Raw genomic sequence first — 21580 nt, forward strand, 5'->3', positions numbered from 1 at the left:
CTCTCAGGTGAATGAGCTGCTTTAATTGCGTCGGATTTCTTATACGTCCCATTCGTTTCTCGTTTTGTTCGAACATTTGACGAGGAGAAGAATATTGGATACATTTGTTGCAGTAAGAGTCCTTCGTGAGAATTAAAATTTTAATTATTGATATAGTTTGTATAGTCCTAAACATGAAATTCATGTGTCAAACATTTCTGAAATTAGTGTCTGAGGCATCTTACGTGAAGCATCCTGTATCATCGATTTCCGCGTTTCTCGTCACACCTAATATTTCTGTGACACATCAGCCACATGTTCCGACCTTTCCTGCCGAGAAATCGAAACGGATGGGACTCAGTCGAGTACGTGTATCTGGCAGATAAGGAGATTTCGCGGCACGGCACGGGGATTTATCGTGGCTTCGATAAATCTTCGGTTCGCAAGGTTGCCTGTAGATACTGCCAGTATTAAGCCAAGATTGAGATGTTTAGCGGATGGGTGAATCGAGGGAAAATGAAACTCGCTTGTATGGGTTTCGTTCGGGTTGCCAAATTGTAATTGCACGATAAAGAATATGGGGATCCGCGTTGTAAAATAAGGGATATAAAATGTGCCATGATTTTATAAGTAGCTCGCTTTATTGATAAAACAAGCGATTGCTATTATTCGAGAGAAAACAGAGCCATTCGTATTATACGCCCCTTCCTCGAATCAACATTCTGGCCGTGCACCTGCTCGTCGTCTAAACCCTTTCAAGATCGTTTTCGTTGAAAGAAAGCAAGCAGCTCTGAAATCTGCATAACGGAGCAGCTCTTTTATACCTCCAGTTTTACGACGCATTTAGTTGCAACGAACGGGTAGCATATTTTCGCGAAATACATTCTCCGATTTTCTCATCCTCGAAGCGAGGTTTAAACCCGTTCCCCGTGAATAGTGAAACTGATCGATAGGCAAATTCGTGTATCGCGGATAGCGTTTATCCCGTAACGGACTTACGATTCTTCGATATTGCCGCCTCTATGGATTTATCCTCGAAACGGGATAAGAAAACCGTGCTCGTCGCCGTTCGTACACGAGATTCCCTGTTTATTCTCGTAACAGCGCGTTCTTCTGCTTCCGTTCGTGTCGATATTTCTTAATGAGTCTCGAGCACGATGTGAAACTCGGAGGGAATAAGAGGATCGGAGGCGGTGCGATGAATCACGAACAGTTTTCCTGTGTACCGGAAGCTCGTTCTTCTACAAGATAGACAGCCGGAGCAGCAATAAGAAGGAAAGTTAGCGACTTCGTGACCAGTTTCTCGGATACTTCTCGGTTTCCTGATCCCCGACTGCCAACCAATTAGAACTTGAAACCTCTCCGAACTAGTAATCCGTTCGGAGGATCACTCGTTATTGATAATCGTATTCGTTACGTGATCTCTGAATACACGTAGATATTACATATTTAGCTATTAGGCGATTTGGCTAGAAGAGGTAGGAGTCAGAAAGTTTGTTGAGTACTATCGAGAAGGGTTTGATCTTCTGCGCCATCTAGTGTCATAGAAGTACAACCACCATAGTTGACCAAACGTTCAGTCATCAAAATGACAACAGTTCCCATCTCAACCTTTAAACGCTCAACCTTGAAACATTAAAACACTAAGTAGTTTTTACTTTCCAGCTAAGCGACGGAACCGTATCGGAAGCGCCCCGCCGCGTGGCGATCGAGGGAGGTCCAGGAAGCGGAAGAACGACCCTCTGCCTCCGACTCCTCCACCAATGGGCGATCCAAGGCGACGGTCCCGCCTTAGCCTTCATCGTGCCCCTCCGAGAACTTCGCGGCAGCCCCGTATTAAATTATTTGGCCCGAGAACTGTTCCCCAGAACGGCAGCCATCGGCGACGCCGTTGCCCAAGTCTGGAGAACGCTGCACCTGATGGAGGACCGCGTGTTGTTCATCCTGGACGGCTACGACGAGTGCGTCGGTGGCAGACCGTCTCTCGGCGACGCCGTGGACCTCCTCGAAGGACGACTGTTTCCCGATGCCAGGATTTTAGTCACTTGCTCCCCTAACAACTCTAGCGTGTTGTCCCCACTCGTTCAGAGGAGGATTCATCTGGCTGGGTTGGAATGGTCGCACGTGGAGAGGCTCTGTGTCGCTTATTTTATCCACAACGACATCGCGGAGAAGGCTTGCGAGTTCCTTGAAGCGCTGAACGTTCAACCGCAGACGGTCAAGCAGCTTGGTCAGCACCCGTTGGGTTGGATTATGCTCTGCTGTCTCTATCAGGTATTTATCGCTGGGTTATTCTTATATTTTCTTGCGGATACTCTGAGGTTAGGTTGTACAAAGTAGGATTACGAAAAGTAAGGATATCATCTACTTTTGTGATAAGTAGACCCTCGAAACGAATCCGGAGATCACAAAGGGTTTACTTCAAAGGCCTACCACTACAGTCTCTTCGAGCACCTAGTCAAAGAGCATCTTTCATTTCCTAGGACTCCGGAAGTTTACCAACAGAGACGAGCGCGTTGGTTCAAGCCGCCGTGAAGTGTATCGTAAGAAGAAGCCTAGACCCTCCGATCCCGTACAACGAGGAGGTTCCAGGTCACTGCAGGAAGCGACTGGAGGACTTCGGGAAGTTATCGCTGGCAGCGCTCAGGGAGGGCAGGTGTTGTTACACGGAAGCAGAGTTAAGGGCTCGAGGTGGCGGTATCGAGGTCACCAGGTTAGGCTTCCTAACCAAAGGGCTGACTTTCGGACAACGCCGCAAACCGGACCTCTACACCCCGGTCCACATGGCGGTAGCCGAGTTCCTGGCAGCCTATTATCTCACTTCCGTCGCTCAGTACGCCAACATACTGCGGAGGGAACTCGAAGGATTGCCGTCAGGGATCATCAGTCACTTGGCCGGGTTACTGGGACCCAAAACGCATTTGATACTGAATCAACTCTGTCCGCTGGAAGTGCCACCCAGAGCCATGTTCTCGTTGCTGAAGGCAGCGGGTGCCTCGGACGGAAACATCTCCGCCGTGTGCAGATTGGTCGGAGCGGGACCTGGATTCGGTCCTGCGCCCAACGAGAGACCACCGGCACCGCTGGTTCACACCTCGCCCTTGGAACTCGAGGGCTGGGCTAGGATCCTCGAGAGCCCGGCTTGCACGCTAGAAGCCCTCGAAGTTGTCTTCCAAGTCGAGAGGGGATCGGATCCCAGGTATCTGGACGACTTCTTCGAAGCCCTCGCTGGAAACGAGAGCGTCAAACTAGTTAGGATCACGTCGCTTCTGGGGCAAGAGTTTCCCGCTGACGAGGCGCAGAAGTTGGCCGGTCACTTGAAAAGTGTCCTGGGGAAGAAGAAGCTGAACGACTTCGAGCTGGTCATCACGTGTTTGGAGGAAGCGGCGCATGACAGGTGAGCATTCGATACGTACGAGTTTCATTCGATTAGGCATCCCTGTTTTTGTCTGCAAACCACCAGAACTTTCTTGCTATTTTCTACCGAGCCACTGTTCGCAACTTCTTACGCGATCTCGAAAGTCGTGAAATCTCAAAATGTCCTTGGCTCTACTGTCTGCAACTTTTTACGATCTCCAAAGTTCCGAGATCGCAGAATGTCCTTGACGGGGTTTAATTCGCGATATGACTCGGACAAAGTTAGAAATCAACCGAGATACGTCTTAAAGCGCTGTAAGTTTAGAGGATAGGAGCGACGCAATAACGTTACAGCGGAGAAACTTTCTGAAAGGTAGACGAAGCGAAGCGTTGGTTAAGCTGACACGGAAGAAAAAAAATCGGGGAAACGTTCGGGCCGTCTGCGCGAACGTCGAGCAATATCGGCAAGTGGATTAAAAAAGTTTACTCGTGAAAGAGATACGCGTGTACGGTCGTACAAATAGAGCTTTTTAACTCGTAACTGGGAACAGAAGTATAAAAAGTCAGATCTTTGCGAGATACGCGGGGAAATATTAGCCGCTATTAATTATGAACGTCTACTTATCTCGGTAACGAAGGAAACTTCTCGGGAACCACCTTATCGCAGTCGTTCGTTAAGTTGAAACAAAAATTTGCAGATGGGCGGCACGTAGCGCCAGAATATTTCCACTGAAAAGAGACTACAATAATTTCGTTCCGAAGCTTTCGTTCAATACGAGATATAAAAAATGCCAGAAATCTGATATTCGAAGCACGAAGCCCGTAACAATGAGCACACCCTTCGAAAAGGGGTTGAATCGCGGTCGCACAAAGTCGCTGAAAGAAAAAAAAAAACTTTTGGAACAATATGCCGCAAAAGAATGGAGAAGCTTTTATATTTTTTTTCTCTGTTCGAGAATCGCGAAGTAGGGTCAACGTGGCCCGTGGCGAAAAATTAAGGAGACGGGTCGGTTTTCGCGGTTGAAACGTTGGACGAGTTACGGAGGCCTCGTTTCGCGACTCCGTCGATATTTCTCTCGCTCTGCAACCTTCTTTCGCCTTCTTTCCTCGATTCGCATTTTGTTTCTCTCCTTTTAAAGCCGGCTTTTCGCCCGTTTCTTTTCCGCCGCTTCCCTTGCTTATTTCTCTCGAGAAGCTTTTAAAGTTTTCGGTCCTTTCCGAGAAGTTCGCGCCGGGAAGACGATTCACAATTTTCTCTTCTCAGTCGGAACACTTTGACGGTGTCGGTTCTCGAGAAATGCCGGTTAGAAGCTGCAATCAAATTACGAGGGACTTTTAACTTCTTTCGAGATAATTTCGTCCGAGGTGCTTCAGCAGATTTTCAGACTATTTTTTACAGTTCAAAATGCGAAGTTCAAGTTTATCAAGACCGTGCATAATTTTTTACGAGGTTTTTCTTTAATTCTTAAATAATCTTGCAGCAACTTGCTGTTTCTCTTTTAGAAGGGAAAATGTTCATAACACAGTTTCTGTCAATAAATCCGTCGCAATTGGTGACGTTGACGAAGAGGGCCACTTTCACAAAATCCTGGTCAAGATAAACTGTGCCGCTGCAACTTTGACTGACAGCTGACTGAATATTTCCAATGCAAACGGAATACAAAGTCAACAAAAAATTGCGCTTTTTTAACCATCAAAATACGGGTGATTACGTAGCTGTCGTTTACGGTGTATTTAAACTGGCTGTCATCGATTGTTCCTCCTCTTATATGAACGTTTTAATGGGATAATTTAAATTAACTCTGTCATCAATTTTTCTCGATTTTTTAATAGTTTTCAATTTGGAGTTCAAGACCAGTTTCTTAGTCACAAATTGATATAATATATCAACTTTCTTTGTCTGTTTTAAATATTGCTGCTGTGATTGGTTCTGATTGATGTACTTGAAAAAGAAATCATACTGCAACCAGGCACCAGAGTAGCTTGACTACTATGACTGTTAGAAAAATTATTATATGTAAGCATCAGATAAAGTATCATTTATGTATAAGCATCAGACAAAGCATCATTTATATAAGCATCAGACAAAGCATCAGACAAAGCATCAGACAAAGCATCATTTATATAAGCATCAAACAAAAGTTATTTGATATCAAGATTTTGATCATCTCATAAAAATAATTTATTTCAAGCCTGATTTATTTCTATCAGCAATAGCAGGCAAAAGCTTTAATAAAAAATTATTATATACAAGACTAAAAATTATTTTGCATGAAGATTTTAATCATCTCATAAAAATAATTCAAAAATAATTTCAATTGCGAAACAATTTTTCACGACTCAACTCAACGCTCTTCAATTTAACATGACTCTGTTCCGATTTGACTCGACGCCATCGCTACAATTCGACTCATCCAATAAAATCGCATCGATCGGCGCGAACATTAAACAGGGTTGAATGATTTTAATTAACTTTGGAACATGTACCGTTTGTTTGAATTTGCGAAATATCGTAATGGAAGCGAACGCATTGTTCGAGCAGCAATTTTCGCGAACGCGTGTAAGCGTGCGAGAACGTTATTTATAGCGGATTTTTTTAAGTTTGTTCTCCACGTTTATCGAAAACAATGTTGTTTCGCTCATCAAAAACGCGTGTACGAGAAGCACGATTAATATTGCTTTCTCTGCTTTCAACGTTGCTTTCGCTAGCGTATTGTTTATCGCGCGCTGTAAGAATTCCGTGGGAACGAGCTTTTCCAGCGAGCTCCAGAGAAAATCTAGACTCGTTTGCAATTCTCCGAGAAGGGAGTATAACTGTATCCGTAATTTGCATAACTGTTGCACGTATACGCGCGGCCGCTTCTCGAAATAATGGCGAACAGACAACGAAGGGAACATTATACATGCATAAATCCAACGGGGAATATGCGTCGGTCTTCCAGCGAACAAATTTGCACAAAGGGTTGTGCAAGGGCCACTGGCGAGAAAGACTTCTTTTAACTTTCCTACCTTTAAATAATCTATAGATTGTAAATTCTCCTTCCATAAATCTTAGTAATTTTAATGTCGTGAATCTGCGCGGGGGCATAAATTAAGAAACGCGATAACTCTCGTCAAAGGCTTTACTTAAAGTCCCACTTTTGGAAGACCGTCTCTCGCCGATGAGTTATAGCTTGATTCATGGAAATAAAATTGATTTTCATTCATATTCATCGCTCGGCGAATAAATGCACAAAGGGTGGCTCCAATATCGCGAAAAAATAGCTGGCCGAATTTTATGAGGTCGCTCGCGATAGAACATACATTGATAATAAATTTTGATTTATGAAATCAAATCGGAATTCGACAAAACGCGTCGGTCATCTTGCGAGCAAATTTGCACAGTAATATCGCAAAAATGCTTTTTCCAGTGTGATATATAGTTTCATAATAAATTTTGATTTACGAGATCATATTTGCGCAAACTTCGAAAAGCTCCATTTTCGATTACTTTGTATAACAGTTTTAAATCAATTTCGATTAACCGAATTACTCCCTGGCGTTCATATTCGTCTCGAGAGCAAAATGCCACGAAAGATCAAGGGAATGGCGACCGCAGTTAGCCCATTTTCGTCGACATTTCGCAAACACTGCAGTTTCTCGTATCGGTAACACTGTGTCAAGCAGCCACTGATGACGGAAATTGCGATGCTTGCGAAACGTTGGCAGGAAAACTGCAACCCTCCTGGAACCTTTGTAGCGTTCTCCATTTCCCTCGTTACGCTGGAATAGTCACCCATTATCGTCGAATAAAATCCTTCTCATTATCACGTAACATTTACAAAATTATCCACGTCATGTTCATGTTTAAAAAAGTCAGTGTTCGTGTTTAAAAAATCCGAACCCTCTGGGATCCTCGAGATGAGTTCTCAACATGGACTCTCAAAATGAATGATCTCTTCTGTACATTCAACAAACCATTATAATATTCAATTTTTAAAAATCAGACATCTTTATGGTCCTCGAGATGAACTCTCAACATGGACTCTTTTATGAACGATCTCTTCTGTACATTCAACAAACCATTATAATATTCATTTTTAAAAAATCAGATATCTTTGTGGTCCTCGAGATGTGCTCTCAATATGGACTCTCAAAATGAACGATCTCTTCTGTACATTCAACAAACCATTATAATATTCAATTTTTAAAAATCAGACATGTTTGTGGTCTTCGGGATGTGCTTTCAATATGGACTCTCAAAATGAATGATCTCTCCTGCACATTCAACAAACCACTATAATATTCATTTTTAAAAAATCAGACATCTTTGTGGTCCTCGAGATGTGCTCTCAATGTGGACTCTCAAAATGAACGATCTCTTCTGTACATTCAACAAACCACTACAATATTCATTTTTTAAAAAATCGATCACCTTTGTGGTCCTCGAGATGGACTCTCAGCATGGACTCCCAAAATAAACAATCTCTCCTTCACATTCAATAAACCAGTAACTGAAAAAATTCCTACAATATTCATATTTAAAAAATGTAGAAACCTTTGTAGTCCTCGAGATGAACTCTCTATATGGACTCCAAAAATGAACAACCTCTCCTGCACATTCAATAAACCAGTAACCCAAAAAATTCCTACAATATTCACACCTAAAAAAATCATAAACCTCTGTGACTCTCAATATGGAGTCTCCACATGGAGCTAACCTAACAACCTAATCAAAATGAACCTAGCCCAACGACCCGAAGCAAAGTTAGCGAACGAAGTATTTGTGATTCGCAACGCGAAGGCCATAAATTGACAGTGAAATGAATTTGTTTCAGATTGGAATGCGTGGTGAACGCCCTGTGCCGAGGACTGAGTCACGCGTCGAGCAGCTTGGCACGGTTGGTCCTCGACATGAATCTGTTCGGTGAACAAGTGTCCCGGGTCTGCGAGGCACTTCGTAGCTGCGTTCAAGTGCAGGCACTGCACTTGCCCCATTTGGGCTGTGGATGCGAGGGCCTAGCATCGGTCGCCGAGCTGCTCAAAGAGAGACCTTTGCTGGCGCTGAACCTGGCCGGAAGCTGGGGAGCCAAGAACGAGGATCCGTCCAGTTCTGGAATCAGTATGGGTAAAACCTTCCCATTTTTTTTCTTTTTCGTTTGCTTCTCTTTATCATTCATTTCTCCTCGTTTTGTTTTATCTTGGAGGTACATGTTTGACTCGTTCCATTTTACTATTGCATTATGTGGAAAATAATGCAGAGTGAAATTTATAACGAAACTGAAATTTGTAACGAAAGTGAAATTTATAACGAAAGTGAAATTTATGGGAATTGTTGGACATCTTTTCCTGCAAGATATCGCATTTTGTTTGTTATTCATTGCTCGATCATTAGAGTGTTAATTTTTGGTTTGCGAAAAAAAATCGTGTTGAGTAGGTTGCGAGCCAATAACAAGCCAGCTACCCACGAGTACACGTAGCCATTAGCCGAGTACGGTAGCGGAATTAGAAAGTTGAAATTAGAACAGTTTCCGGTCTTGCAACGGGAAAATCGTAGAGAAGGGAAGTTCCCGCGGCGTTTTACATAGACACAGAACGAAACTTCAGCCCTTTCGAACTTTAAAGCCGTACCATTTGCCCGAGTTACCGCGAATACGTACCACGTAAGACCGCTGCACACCTCTGGGACGTTCAATTTATGAAGCGGACAGGCTTTTCTCGTGAGCAAAATTGCAATTCCGTGGCGAGAAGCGAAGCTTCTGATAACGACGATTTGTCCAGGATAACGATTACTCCACGACGCTCTCCAATTTGCCTCAGAATCAGTTTCCCTGCTTTTATCCCCACGAGTCATCCTTGTAACGCTCTGATTTACAACGAAACCGCGATGAAAATTCCCTGTATAACGCATCAATTTAAATCTTAAAGCTTGATGAATACGGCTGTGTAAACTTTTAGACCCGCCATTTTGATTTGCACCGTATTTCTGTGAAGTGATACATCGCACTATGAAAGAAGACGTAGAGATCTAGAGAAGAATAGAGACTGCTAAGGACCATGTGCTAAGATATATGAACCATGTTTGACTAAGACTTCACACAAGTTTTTCCCTCCGATCTCTCTCATCATACGTTTATCCTAATAAAACAAAGAAAATGAAATCGGCAATTGCATAATCAGAATACGAATTACGAAAGACAACTCTCGATCAACTTCCCGAACTTCTAAGCATCAATGACAACTCCAGTTTGAGAAGTTTCGCCGGTAGCAAACGTTCACGAGGAAGCAATGTTAACACGACGATGAGTAACGCAAACGTGTCCCTGTTGTTCTTCCGATGATATCATAGAGTTAATAGTTCTCGACCAAGCTCTTCAAGTTTCTCGGAGTTACGAGCTGTTTGCTTCTAGCCGGATCGATCGACAATTTATTACCGTTTTCGCGGTGACGACAGATTATTAACTCGCGTTCGAATATTACGCTGCAAATCTCCGAACGAATTCTATCTGTTCAAGGATTCCGGTGGTGGATCAACGAGATAGAATTCCTTCGAAGTCTTTCCGTTTCAGATTAACACGTTGGCAGATTTGTTATCAAGTTAATACATTCGTATGTTAAACACGTAATCATCTAATGTGAAATGCGAATGCCAGACCCAGTTGCATTGAAATTGTCGGTGATTTCGTGTCGTTTTACTACTTGAAAGCTAACACGTTGATCGACATGAAAACTGACATTTGCGGGCAGGGAATATTAAGAACAAGGACGTTTCGTGTTTTAATATGGTACAGCTTTATGTCGAACCAGGTGACAACACCAGATTATATTTGTACTGAAAAGAGTAATGAAATGATGAGGTAGCAATGATGTTCAGTATACAATGATGCCCTCAAGGGCTGTGATCTCATCGTGATCCATCATAGATTGATCACACATTAGTTGTTAAAAAAAATCTTTTAATCTGCACATCTAATAAAGAATCCGTATCTGTAAGAATCTGTAAAGTACGTAAGCTTTTAGTAAAATTTGAATTCGCAGATCACATATGGTCACCGCGGCAATGAACGCGTTAGCATCCTGATATTAAAACACGACGATAAAGCTTTTTCCACTTGAGTTGGCACTATTTCGCTAAATAACCACTTAAGATATATAATGGAGGCACACGCGTGGATTAAGGGTCTCCATTTGTCGCGCGACAAAACGGCTGGCTGACCCAAATTATCAAAGAGCATCCACCGGTTCTCGTTGCCGTCTAAATTCATTCGCTTCCGGCGTGTTGAACAAGTGGAATGGCAAAGGGAATGATAAACGGCCCCGGGCATCTTTTCCCCGTTTAATTCTTTCTCCTCTTGGATTTCATTAAACTCGAGAATGGCTCACGTCACGGCTCAGAGGATAATTTACGTAATTCGTTGAAGAAGAACGAAGAAAAAGCCGTAGAGGAGAATGAAATTGGTATTTTTCCATTATTCGATCTCCCCCCGTGTCCGTTGCTTTGTGTCGAACAAAAGTCAGCATTCGATCTTCGAGAAATGTTTTATTATCGTTTCGTATTGCGGCGACGAGAGAAAATTTATATAACTCTATATTTAACGTCGTAATGGCCGCTGCGTTCAATTCCCTTCGCAGGAATTCGATTGAAATATCGATTTTCCAGCAAAAGAAACAACGCAGAACAATAATACGAATCACTATCAACAAGAGTTGCACTGAATGGAATGCTTTGATGCAGCGTTCCGATGCAAAAAGCACACTGACCCAGAAACCGACCGTGGGACTGTGTGCCGGTTAAGAGGTTACAGGGCGTCTATCAAATCGATTGGTTCGATGAAATCTACCGCAGGGATTCGCTTTTTAACAAATTAAACGCATAGCTCGTTTTGTTCAACTTCATAGACAAATCTATCTACGAATTTACAATGTTACTACTTAACCCTTTGCACTCGAAGGTAATTTGACTGTTTGCAAGCAGCAACTTTAAAAATTAGTTAAAAAGTTAAATGAATTCTTTTGAGGTTATTTCTCTACTAATAATTTCCGCTATTATTTGTTTCACTGTGTTTATACATCACACGTGTCATATTATAGAGTCAGTTAGAAATGCTTATTTAAAATTATTGTATTAAATAAAATGGTGAGTGAGAGACCTCTCGAGCGCAAAGGGTTATATTTGTTATCTGACGATGGACAAATAAATATGATAAATCAGACACGAGAATAATAACGGCAAATGTAGGAAATGAGGACCGAAAAAGCACAATGCTCCGAATCCCCTTCGATCCCGTATATCTCAATGCGTATATAGCCATTGGGGAACGACCGAAACGGAGGAAAATGGGGAAAAAGAAAGGATCGATGAGTTCTCTCGAGAAACCGTCAAACCGAAAGATTTGATTTGTCTACGCCGCTATACACCTCGTCGTCGCCTCCAGGAAAATTGCCTTCGACCCAGCCAATCTTCGGGGACTTCTTTCAGCCCGTCAGAAGTAAACTCGATCTTGCAGTTATCCGTTTAAAGAAAATAGAGGAAAATCGAAATTCGACCCTGAACAGGCTTTTAACTCTCGGAAATTTTCATTCGAATCAGCCCGTTCAAAATAAGTACACTCTCATAAATCTACCGAAGAGATAGGTTAGGTTATAATTGTTATGATAATAAATGACATAGCTCCGCAACGGTGACAACGAAAGTCTTGTCGCACGGTGCGAAGCTAGGATCAAGGGGTGAAGTTGCAACCCGTCCTCGCGGTAAAAACAGAAACAATGCTCCTCTGAAAAGTCGAATCAGTTTCGAGTTTCAAGGTGTCTCTCCGGCGTACTCTCCGGTTATTCATGCATGCGCATAGAGAGCAGAGTCGAGTTCGAGTGCACAAAGGTCGAAGATAAAGGGAGCAAGGATGGCGGGAGGAAGACATTAAGGGGCTCTTGAGAGAGAAGGTTTGGACAGGGTGTAACAAAGGTCCACGAGGGTTTACCCGGAGATGATTAATACGTTATTTGCGAGCGGAAATTCAGTTGGAAAGTGTCGTTTGCACGAAGGACCGTGTATAAACTATCCTCGAGGACATTGTTCATCTTTCTCGAGGACGTGGTCCAACGACTATTATCATTCTTGTGAAAACATCCTCCATCTATGCTATCTCTAAAGACTACCTTACATGGAATAAAACAGCGATCAATTCTAAATAACTCCCACATCTTTTTCATTAGAATTTACTTGTGTAGTTAAATCTTTCTTCGTCTGAGGAAGAAATGGATGATCTTGCTCGCGATTTTTATCGAATCAAAGCAATTCGCAGAAACCAGGGTCGATCGTAAAAATGACCCTCGTCATGATTGGAGGTTTACGAGGGATTCGACGATTCACTTTAAGGGGTTCCATAAACGACCCCTCTAATTGTTCAACTTCCTGCTGACGATTCGAACGGATAAAGACGAACTTTTCAAAACTATAATTGCTTGTTTTAATTCTTTACAAAGGGAATTGTTTCGAAAATAAGATTTCCCGAATTCGTTATCCCTTGCTCTTTAATTTACTCGAAGTTGCGCTGTCACTCTACGAACAATGAATCTCATCAGCGTTCCAGGGCTGCTTATTACTTCCAGCTGCTCACTCGCTGCCGTTGCTAATTATTCCAGTAGGAAAGTTACCATAACAAGTAGCGACAACCAGAAATTCCTAGAGTGGATCTCTAGCGACGAGTGTCGTTTTCTAAGCTCTTCCCTCGCGAACATCATCTTGTGCTAAATTACCGTGGTGTTTTCCCTGGAAAAATTCGAAGGAACATTCGTGGCGAATTAATATTCCGACTGGAATTCCATCGACCGCTTTCTCAAATTTTCTGTAATCCAGTGGCGAGCACGTACACCCTCTGCGAGATCACGTCCAAAAAGGAGTTTGTTAACTCCATCGGAATCCAGGACGAGCGGCGAATTAAAGCTATCGTCGGGTAAACGCGAGTCCGTGGCCCGCAGGATAACACCGCGTCGTGGCTGACTATCGCCGAGTTACACTCCTCCAAAATACCCCCAGATATAATAAGGTTACCGTTTGTCCAACACCAGTTTCAAATTCACTCGACCCAAGTCGATCGTTTCAGATTTCAATCAGAACCAACTTTCGCAATCTTACCACTGAACTTAATATTTCAACTTTCTTCATTTGTCTTCACGTTGCAGGAATGATACCTAGCTATGAATGCAGCTGACCAGAAAATTGTTGGTTAAATTATTGAATATTGCACGGGTGTGCATGAAAATCTGTACAAAGGCAATACAGTCGTAGTTTATCTTTAACACTAAACCTACCGGCATACAATGCGTGCTTAATTTGAAATTAAAAATGAAGTTAAAAATTAAATAAACAAACGATGAAACATAAATTAGTACACACATTTATTCTTTATCTTGATGAAAATCAATTCTGATTTCAAGAAATGTACTTCAACAAAATGTATACCTTTTAAGAAGAAACTTGTGGAGCGGTTATTTGACCGGCTTGGTAGTTTTAGTGTTAATAATATCGAAAGGCAAATGAGACGTTTTAACTCTGTATAAAAGCAAGAGGCGCAACCGCGTGGTAGAAGAAAATGACGAGGTTATGTTTGACGACTCGTAACACTCGTTTCCTTAAAGGAAGTTGTCCGTCTTAAAGCAATTTGTTTGTCAACTTACCTTCCGCAAGGGGAACCGTAAGATTCCGTGGCGTTGCATAAACGGCAAGAGCGACTACTGCACGGGACGTGTCTTTAACCGTGTTCAGCGGAGTTTACCGGCCGTAAAGCTTCGCCCGCGTAGAATTAATATAAACGAAGCGTATAAGGGAGAAAGGTAACGACGTTGGCTCGCGCGTTGCTAAGCGGTTCGTAAAATAAGCGGCGGAAGCGGTTACGTAGAGGGAACTTTATTGAGGACTCTCCTCCTCTCGAATGCCGCTTCGCGAGATAATGACTTCAATGACGAACAATACGAGGGTGAACGTACCGCTGAATGAAACTACGTTACGAACGATCGAACGTTCGCGAATCTGATTCCGAGTAATACTGCTTCAATTTCCCACCGCCATTCTTCTCGCGGGTCGATCGATTACATACACCGATTACGTTTGTTAAGCAAATATTCTGTTTTGTTGTAATATTATTACGCTGTGGAATGTCTGCATTTCGCGGGAACAATCGTAAACACGCTGAATACATAACGTTTATTGGCGTGAGAATGACTATCTGTCCTGATCATTTTGTGCTACTGCTATTGATGTAATAATATTTTTAGAAGATAGTCTCGAAAGAGTTTAGAAGTTAAGTTAAGATAGTTTAGAAGTTAAGTTAAGGACTCTGTTTCGTGGCATCTTCACGAAATATAATTCATTACGGTTTATTTTATTTTACATTTTTACAAATACCAGATGGCTGGCAATTTGTACCAGGGACAGTACCCAAACTACAAATCACCAGCATGTTTATTGCACGCAAATCAACAAGACCGTTTTTGAGAGTTAGTTTATTACTTAATACGGCAGTTAGAATATTTTAGATTTTTTGAAGTCCTCAGCGGCCAATTGCCCGTGCCATAAACATGAGTTTCCGAAGGGTCGCCAAATTGACCCTGGTGACCGTCATTCCCGTCAGGTAATCGGCACCCATACCCATCAGAAACTCCATCAAATTTTGTTTAAACATTCACCGTTACGTCTTCCACTTCCACTGATACTTCCTACTTCCTACAAATCGCGTTTCGGACGCAAGGAAGTAGGGATAGGTCAGTGGTGCCTAAATTCAATTGGTCAAGGAAAACGACTGATCAAGCGAAGAGGTGGAAGTACACACTTTTCTTGTACTCAAATAGAGAAGTCGTTAGTTAGTTATACGTTAAAAACTAAAAGAGAAACATCATCTCTTCAACCGGGAAACATTATAATCCCGCGTTTTTCTCAAGTCCGTACAGTTTCATTTTCATTCATAATTAAATAGTTACTTATATTTCACAATCGCAAATCTTGTATATTTCTGTCTACATCAATTACACCCCAAAATATTTCCTACCTCAGTAAAAAGTCGTAGGAATTTTACGAGAAAAACATTTGGTCCTTCGAGCCGGATATTCTCCGGCAATAAGTGAAAGTTCACACAATTTAAATAAGTGCGGTTGTGAACAATTAACATTCAACTTTGAAAACGTGGTATAAGTGGTGCGACAAGTTTAGTGACACCACACCTACGGCAACACATCGTTCCTGGTACCATCCTGCATACAAGGACCATCCTACAGTAGGACAACCGTGCAGTAGGACAACCGAGCAGGACAGCCGTACAGCCTGTGGACCACAGCATCCGCAGATCAACGCGTCCTCGCCATTCTGGACCATCCTCACGCGGATACAGCAACGTCGTCAAGGACATCAGGTCTCCGCATCGTAAAGGTAGGCTTTTTAGTTTTTCGCCGATATCCTTGATTTTCTTCCCGTCATGTCTAAATCCTCAGACGATTCCGCCAATCAATCTGCCTCACAAGGTATTCATACCACTGCACTACGACGTAAGCGTGGTAATATCGTCGGTCACATCACCGCGTTCGAGAAAACAATCGAAAAAATGCAGAAAGCCGAAAAGCGCGATATTAGTCTTTTGCGAGCACATTTAGATGGCATGCGTGCCATTTGGGATCGTTTTGACGCGATTCAATTCGAGTTAGAAATGCTAGACGACTCTGAGAGTCCGCGTCGTTTTGAATTCCATGATCGGTACATAGCCGTGATTGCGCAAGCAAACCAGTTAATCGAGGGAGGCCGTTCATCCGCGATTCCGCGAAGAGACACTACGGATTCTTCAGCACCATCTGTAACAGCCCCGATGGCAATCAAGTTGCCAGAAATGCGACTCCCGACCTTCGACGGAAATATCGAGAACTGGACATCGTATTTTGATAGTTTCTCGTCCATGATCGATCAAAATATCGATCTTACTTCCGTGCAGAAGTTGCAGTATTTAAGATCAACGCTCACGGGAAGGGCCGCCGCATGTATCCAGTGCTTAAGTACAACCGACGCGAACTACGCAGACGCGATTTCTCTATTAAAAGAAAAATTCGATTGTAAACGGCGTATACTCTTAAAACATTGCGATGCGATATTGTCGATGCCTAAGCTAACGCGAGATACGCCAGAAGCGTTAGGGGATTTGGTGGACACGATTCGCCAGAATCTCAGGTCACTCAAAAATTTAGGCATCGATACATCTTCGTGGGATTGCATCTTGATATCCGTTATACTGTCTAAAATTAGTGTAGACTCCGCGTGGCAGTGGGAAATTTCTTTAAAAGATAATCAGATGCCATCGTATCAGAATTTATTGGATTTCCTAGAAAAACGCGCGAATTGCTTGCCGTCGATTCAACTTAAACCGTCGGCACCGAAGCAGACGAGCTATATTGCACCCGCGAAGCCAACTCATAAATACGCAACACGAGCCCACGCGTTTGTAACGTCCGCGAACGCCAATAATCCTAAACGGCAACGCGATCAAACACGGAAGATGGACCCAACAAAATCAACCGCGTCAACCGCGTCTACCGCGACATCCGCGTCATCCGCGAGTCCTCCGAAATGCGCGATTTGCCACGGTTCGCACGGGATCTGGAGCTGCGAGAAATTCCACTCCCTCTCGATCGAATCAAGAATCGCAGCCGCTAGGAGAGCATCACTTTGCGAGAACTGTTTAAGGGCGGATCATAATCCAGATGTTTGCAAAAGAAGTTACTGTCGGATTTGCAAGCAACATCATCATACGTTAATTCATCGGCCGAAGTCAACTCCGGATCGCGTAGGCGAAGCATCGACGACGAAGCGCGAATTATTGCCGCTCGACGAGGGAGAATTGGACGATTGACAGAGACCGCTTGGGAGCCCTAAGGATTCAACCCGTTTTAAAGTATTCACTATAGATACCGTTAATAATGATTTGCTCGTCACCGCTCAGGTTAAAATATTGGACAATACCCAACGTCCAGTTAACTCGCGAGCATTAATTGATACAGGTGCAACGACTAATTTTATAACGGAAGATCTTGTGGAACGGTTGAAAATCCCGAAGAAGGAATGCTCTATTCCCGTAGGGTCTCTCAATGCCATGACTACGATCGCGAAATATAAAGTTACGGCAACCATTCAGTCAAAAGTTAACGCATACCAGCGAACTTTGACCTTTTTGACCGTCCCGAAAATTGCTCAACATATTCCTGATCAACCCTTCGACCGGTCAAGGATTAAGATACCGCGGAACATTCAACTGGCGGATCCCGATTTTCATCGACCAGCACCGATTGAATTACTTTTCGGTTCCGGAGCCGCTCTGTCTATGTTAAGCATCGGTCAAATTAGTTTATCTGCGCCCAAAGAACCCGACCTATATCTTCAAAAGACCAGATTAGGATGGGTTATCGGGGGGAGCCCCCCATCTCCGGCACAGGTACACGGCGCCTCGTGTCACTTATCAAAATCGTTGCAATCTGAAATTGCACGATTTTGGGAGATTGAGGAAGGGCCACAACGGCAGTTATACTCGGATGCTGACAAATATTGCGAAGCACATTTTCTGCAACACGTTTCGCGAGGATCAGACGGGCGATATACGGTAGCGTTGCCGTTCAATAACAAAATAATGCAGCTGGGTGAATCGAAATCGCAGGCTCAAAGGCGATTCATTTCACTCGAAAGGAAACTTCAGCGCAACCCAGCGTTAAAGAAGGACTATCATGCAGTGATAAAGGAGTACCTCGACCTAGGGCATTTGATGAAGATTCCTGAGGACACGGAATCATCAAGAGGATTCTATCTACCGCATCATGGAGTGGTCAAGACAACCAGCGAGACGACGAAACTACGTGTCGTTTTCGACGGCTCCGCGGCCACGAGTACCGGGGTATCCCTCAACGATGCTCTTCACGTCGGACCGAAAATCCAGGATGACTTGCTGTACATCCTTCTTCGTTTTCGTATCCACCGTTACGTCATCACCGGTGATATCGAGAAGATGTACAGACAGTTCATCGTCCGACCGGAAGATAGGAAATATCAGCGGATACTTTGGCGTGACGCTGACGGGGAAATTCAAACTTATGAATTGCAACGCGTCACGTTCGGACTCTCTGCCGCGCCGTACCTAGCAATACGTTGTCTCTCCCAACTCGCCCAGGACGAAGGTCACCGTTTTCCGGAAGCTGCGAGAATTCTTTGTCGCGATTTCTATGTCGATGATGCGCTTACCGGAGCATCGTCTATCAGCGAAGCACGCGCAATCCGTAATCAATTGACGCAATTGCTGAGCTTGGCGGGCCTCAACATAAGACAATGGGCAGCCAATCATAAATCAATTTTGAGGGATCTTCCAGAACAAGATTTAAATAAGAAACTACATTTCGGCGACTCACCAAATTTAAAGACTTTAGGAATCTTCTGGAATTCTTCTAATGATTCTATATCGTATGAGGTTAAGGCGCAATCCCCCACAACACGGGTAACAAAACGGGTCATTGCTTCAGAGATCGCGAAAATCTACGATCCTCTCGGTCTTTTAGGACCTGTTATTAGTACTGCGAAGATGTTCCTACAAAAAATATGGACCATCAAGCTCGATTGGGACGAATCATTGCCAATGAATGTTTTTACAGAATGGTCCCAATTTTACAGGCAATTACCGTTATTAAACAACATAATATTTCCAAGGAAGACCATCCCTTGCACATCGACGGTGACGGAGTTGCACGGTTTCTGTGACGCAAGCGAAAGGGCCTACGGTGCATGCGTTTATCTCAGGTCAATAGATAAACATGGTTATGCACATGTGGAGCTCCTTTTTGCAAAGTCGAAAGTGGCGCCATTGAAGTCGCAGTCAATCCCTAGACTCGAATTGTGTGGCGCTTTGCTTTTGACATCACTGATAACCACTGCGAAAAAGGCCCTCCACATTAATATCAATAATACATTCCTCTGGACGGACTCTACTATTGTCCTCCACTGGCTTCAGGCGTCTCCGCATACTCTGAAAACGTTCGTGGCGAACAGGGTAACGGAGATTCAAGAGAACACCAGGATCAAGGACTGGCGACACGTCCCTACGTTGGATAACCCCGCGGATCTGATCTCGCGTGGCCAGTATCCTGAAGAATTTTTGCAACCATCCATCTGGCACCAAGGACCAGAGTGGCTCTGCAAAGATGAATCTTCATGGCCGACGACAACACTGCTACCACTGGAAGATATTATACCAGAGCAGAAGACAGCGACCTGTTTAATTACAGCTACGTTAGATACCAGCATCCTGGACAATTATTCTTCTTGGGCACGTATGCAGAGAATTATTGCATATTGTCTACGATGGAAGAAAAGCAACAACATTAAAGGGTACCTCACCGCTATTGAAATCAAGAATGCTCATAACACGATTATCAAACTTCTCCAGCAGGCACATTTTGCCAAGGAACTGCGACTATTGTCAAATAATAATAGCGAAATCGGAGGAAAATTGCAATATTTATCTCCCTTTTTAGATAAGGACGGCATTCTGCGAGTAGGAGGTCGTCTAAAACATTCATTCATTCCGTTTCCGCAACGTCATCCTATAATATTACCGAAATCACGGGTGACAATACTTATTATTGAAGCTGAGCACAGAGCTCAATTACACGCTGGCGTCCAGAATACTCTACATGCCGTTAGACGCAGGTATTGGCCCATTGACGGACGAAACCAGGTCTGGAAGGCGCTAAGACCCTGCACGCGCTGTTTACGAGCTCGACCGCCGCCAGTGGATTACATCATGGGTGATTTACCTGCAGCAAGAGTCACCGAGTCGCGACCATTTACCCACGTCGGCGTAGATTATTGCGGCCCTTTCTACGTTAAAGAAAGGAAACATCGAAACCGCGCGAAAATAAAGGTCTATGTAGCGGTTTTCGTCTGTCTGGCAGTCAAAGCGGTACACTTGGAAGTCGTAAGTGACCTGACTAGCGAGGCGTTCATTGCTGCGCTCAAACGGTTCATCGCGCGGCGGGGATTTTGCACGAATCTGTACTCAGATAATGGTACAAATTTTGTTGGCGCTAATAATGAATTAAAAGACCTTCGCGAATTAATTCGATCCGATGACCATCAAAAAAAGGTAACAGCCTTCCTAGCGGATAAAGCTATTGCTTGGAAATTTATTCCACCTCGTGCGCCACATTTTGGCGGATTGTGGGAGGCTGCCGTCAAGGCTTTCAAGCACCACCTCGTACGCGTCGTAGGCAGTGAGTTATTTACGTTTGAGGAATTTAATACTTTAATTATACAGATTGAATCCATTTTGAATTCCCGACCTCTCACGCCCCTATCATCCGACCCGAACGACCTTTCAGCCCTGACTCCCGGTCATTTCCTTATCGGCGAATCGCTAACTAGCTTACGCGAACGAGATTTTGCCGATACTCCGTCGAATAGGCTTTCGACATGGCAACATATCCAAAAAGTTAAACGACACTTTTGGAATCGTTGGCACCGGGAGTACCTCAATGAGCTGACTAGGCGCAGTAAGTGGACCAAGGGCAGCCACAGCATCAAGGAGGGCACGATCGTACTCATCAGGGACGACAACGTTCCCCCCATGCACTGGGCACTGGGCAGAGTGCTCAAAGTTCACCCCGGGTCTGACGGCATTGTGCGCACGGTGACAATTAAAACCGCCACCTGCACGTTAGATCGGGCCGTGAAACGTCTCGTGCCATTACCCCAACATTCAGAAGAAGACGATATCAACCAGGTTGAATCACACATTACCATAAAGTAGTCGAGCTTGGTTGTACCTCCGAACTCCACAGTGATCGTGATTTCAACTCTGTTGTGTATATAGTTCCGTGTAAATTTGTGTATATTACTTCATTTTTATTATTATTACTTTTTATCTTTTATTCCTATCATTTTCGTATTTAAGTGTACAGTTTTGATTCCATGTAGAGACATGTATATATTAGGTTTAATGTCATCATATGTATAGTTTCATACTCATTCATATTCATAAATTGTATCATCTTTCATTATCATCTTATGTACAGATATATTGGTTTATTTATCCATATTTGTAATTGTTGAAACTGTACGGTCGTAACTTCAATTGTTGTACAACGTACTTAGCATATTTTTATATCTTCTATCTATTCATACTTTAGCGAATAGGTTGATCGTAATCCTCTCAACGGGGGGAGGATGTTTCGTGGCATCTTCACGAAATATAAT

General features: G+C 43.4%; 1 protein-coding gene across 9 annotated transcripts in view; it reads left to right on the plus strand.

Moving 5' to 3' along the window:
- The window catches only part of LOC100883816 (uncharacterized), a 180263-nt gene that overhangs the window by 133673 nt on the left and 25010 nt on the right, over positions 1 to 21580 (plus strand). For 8 of the 9 annotated variants that reach the window (XM_076535981.1, XM_076535985.1, XM_076535978.1 and 5 more), the window contains 3 exons: positions 1645 to 2253; positions 2463 to 3376; positions 8154 to 8443. In XM_076535981.1, coding sequence (XP_076392096.1) covers positions 1645 to 2253; positions 2463 to 3376; positions 8154 to 8443 — 1813 coding nt within the window. The remainder of the gene's footprint in view (positions 1 to 1644; positions 2254 to 2462; positions 3377 to 8153; positions 8444 to 21580) is intronic. The other variant, XM_076535986.1, reaches the window with a different exon arrangement.

Source organism: Megachile rotundata, chromosome 10, assembly GCF_050947335.1.
Source record: "Megachile rotundata isolate GNS110a chromosome 10, iyMegRotu1, whole genome shotgun sequence".
Taxonomy (NCBI): Eukaryota; Metazoa; Arthropoda; class Insecta; order Hymenoptera; family Megachilidae; genus Megachile; species Megachile rotundata.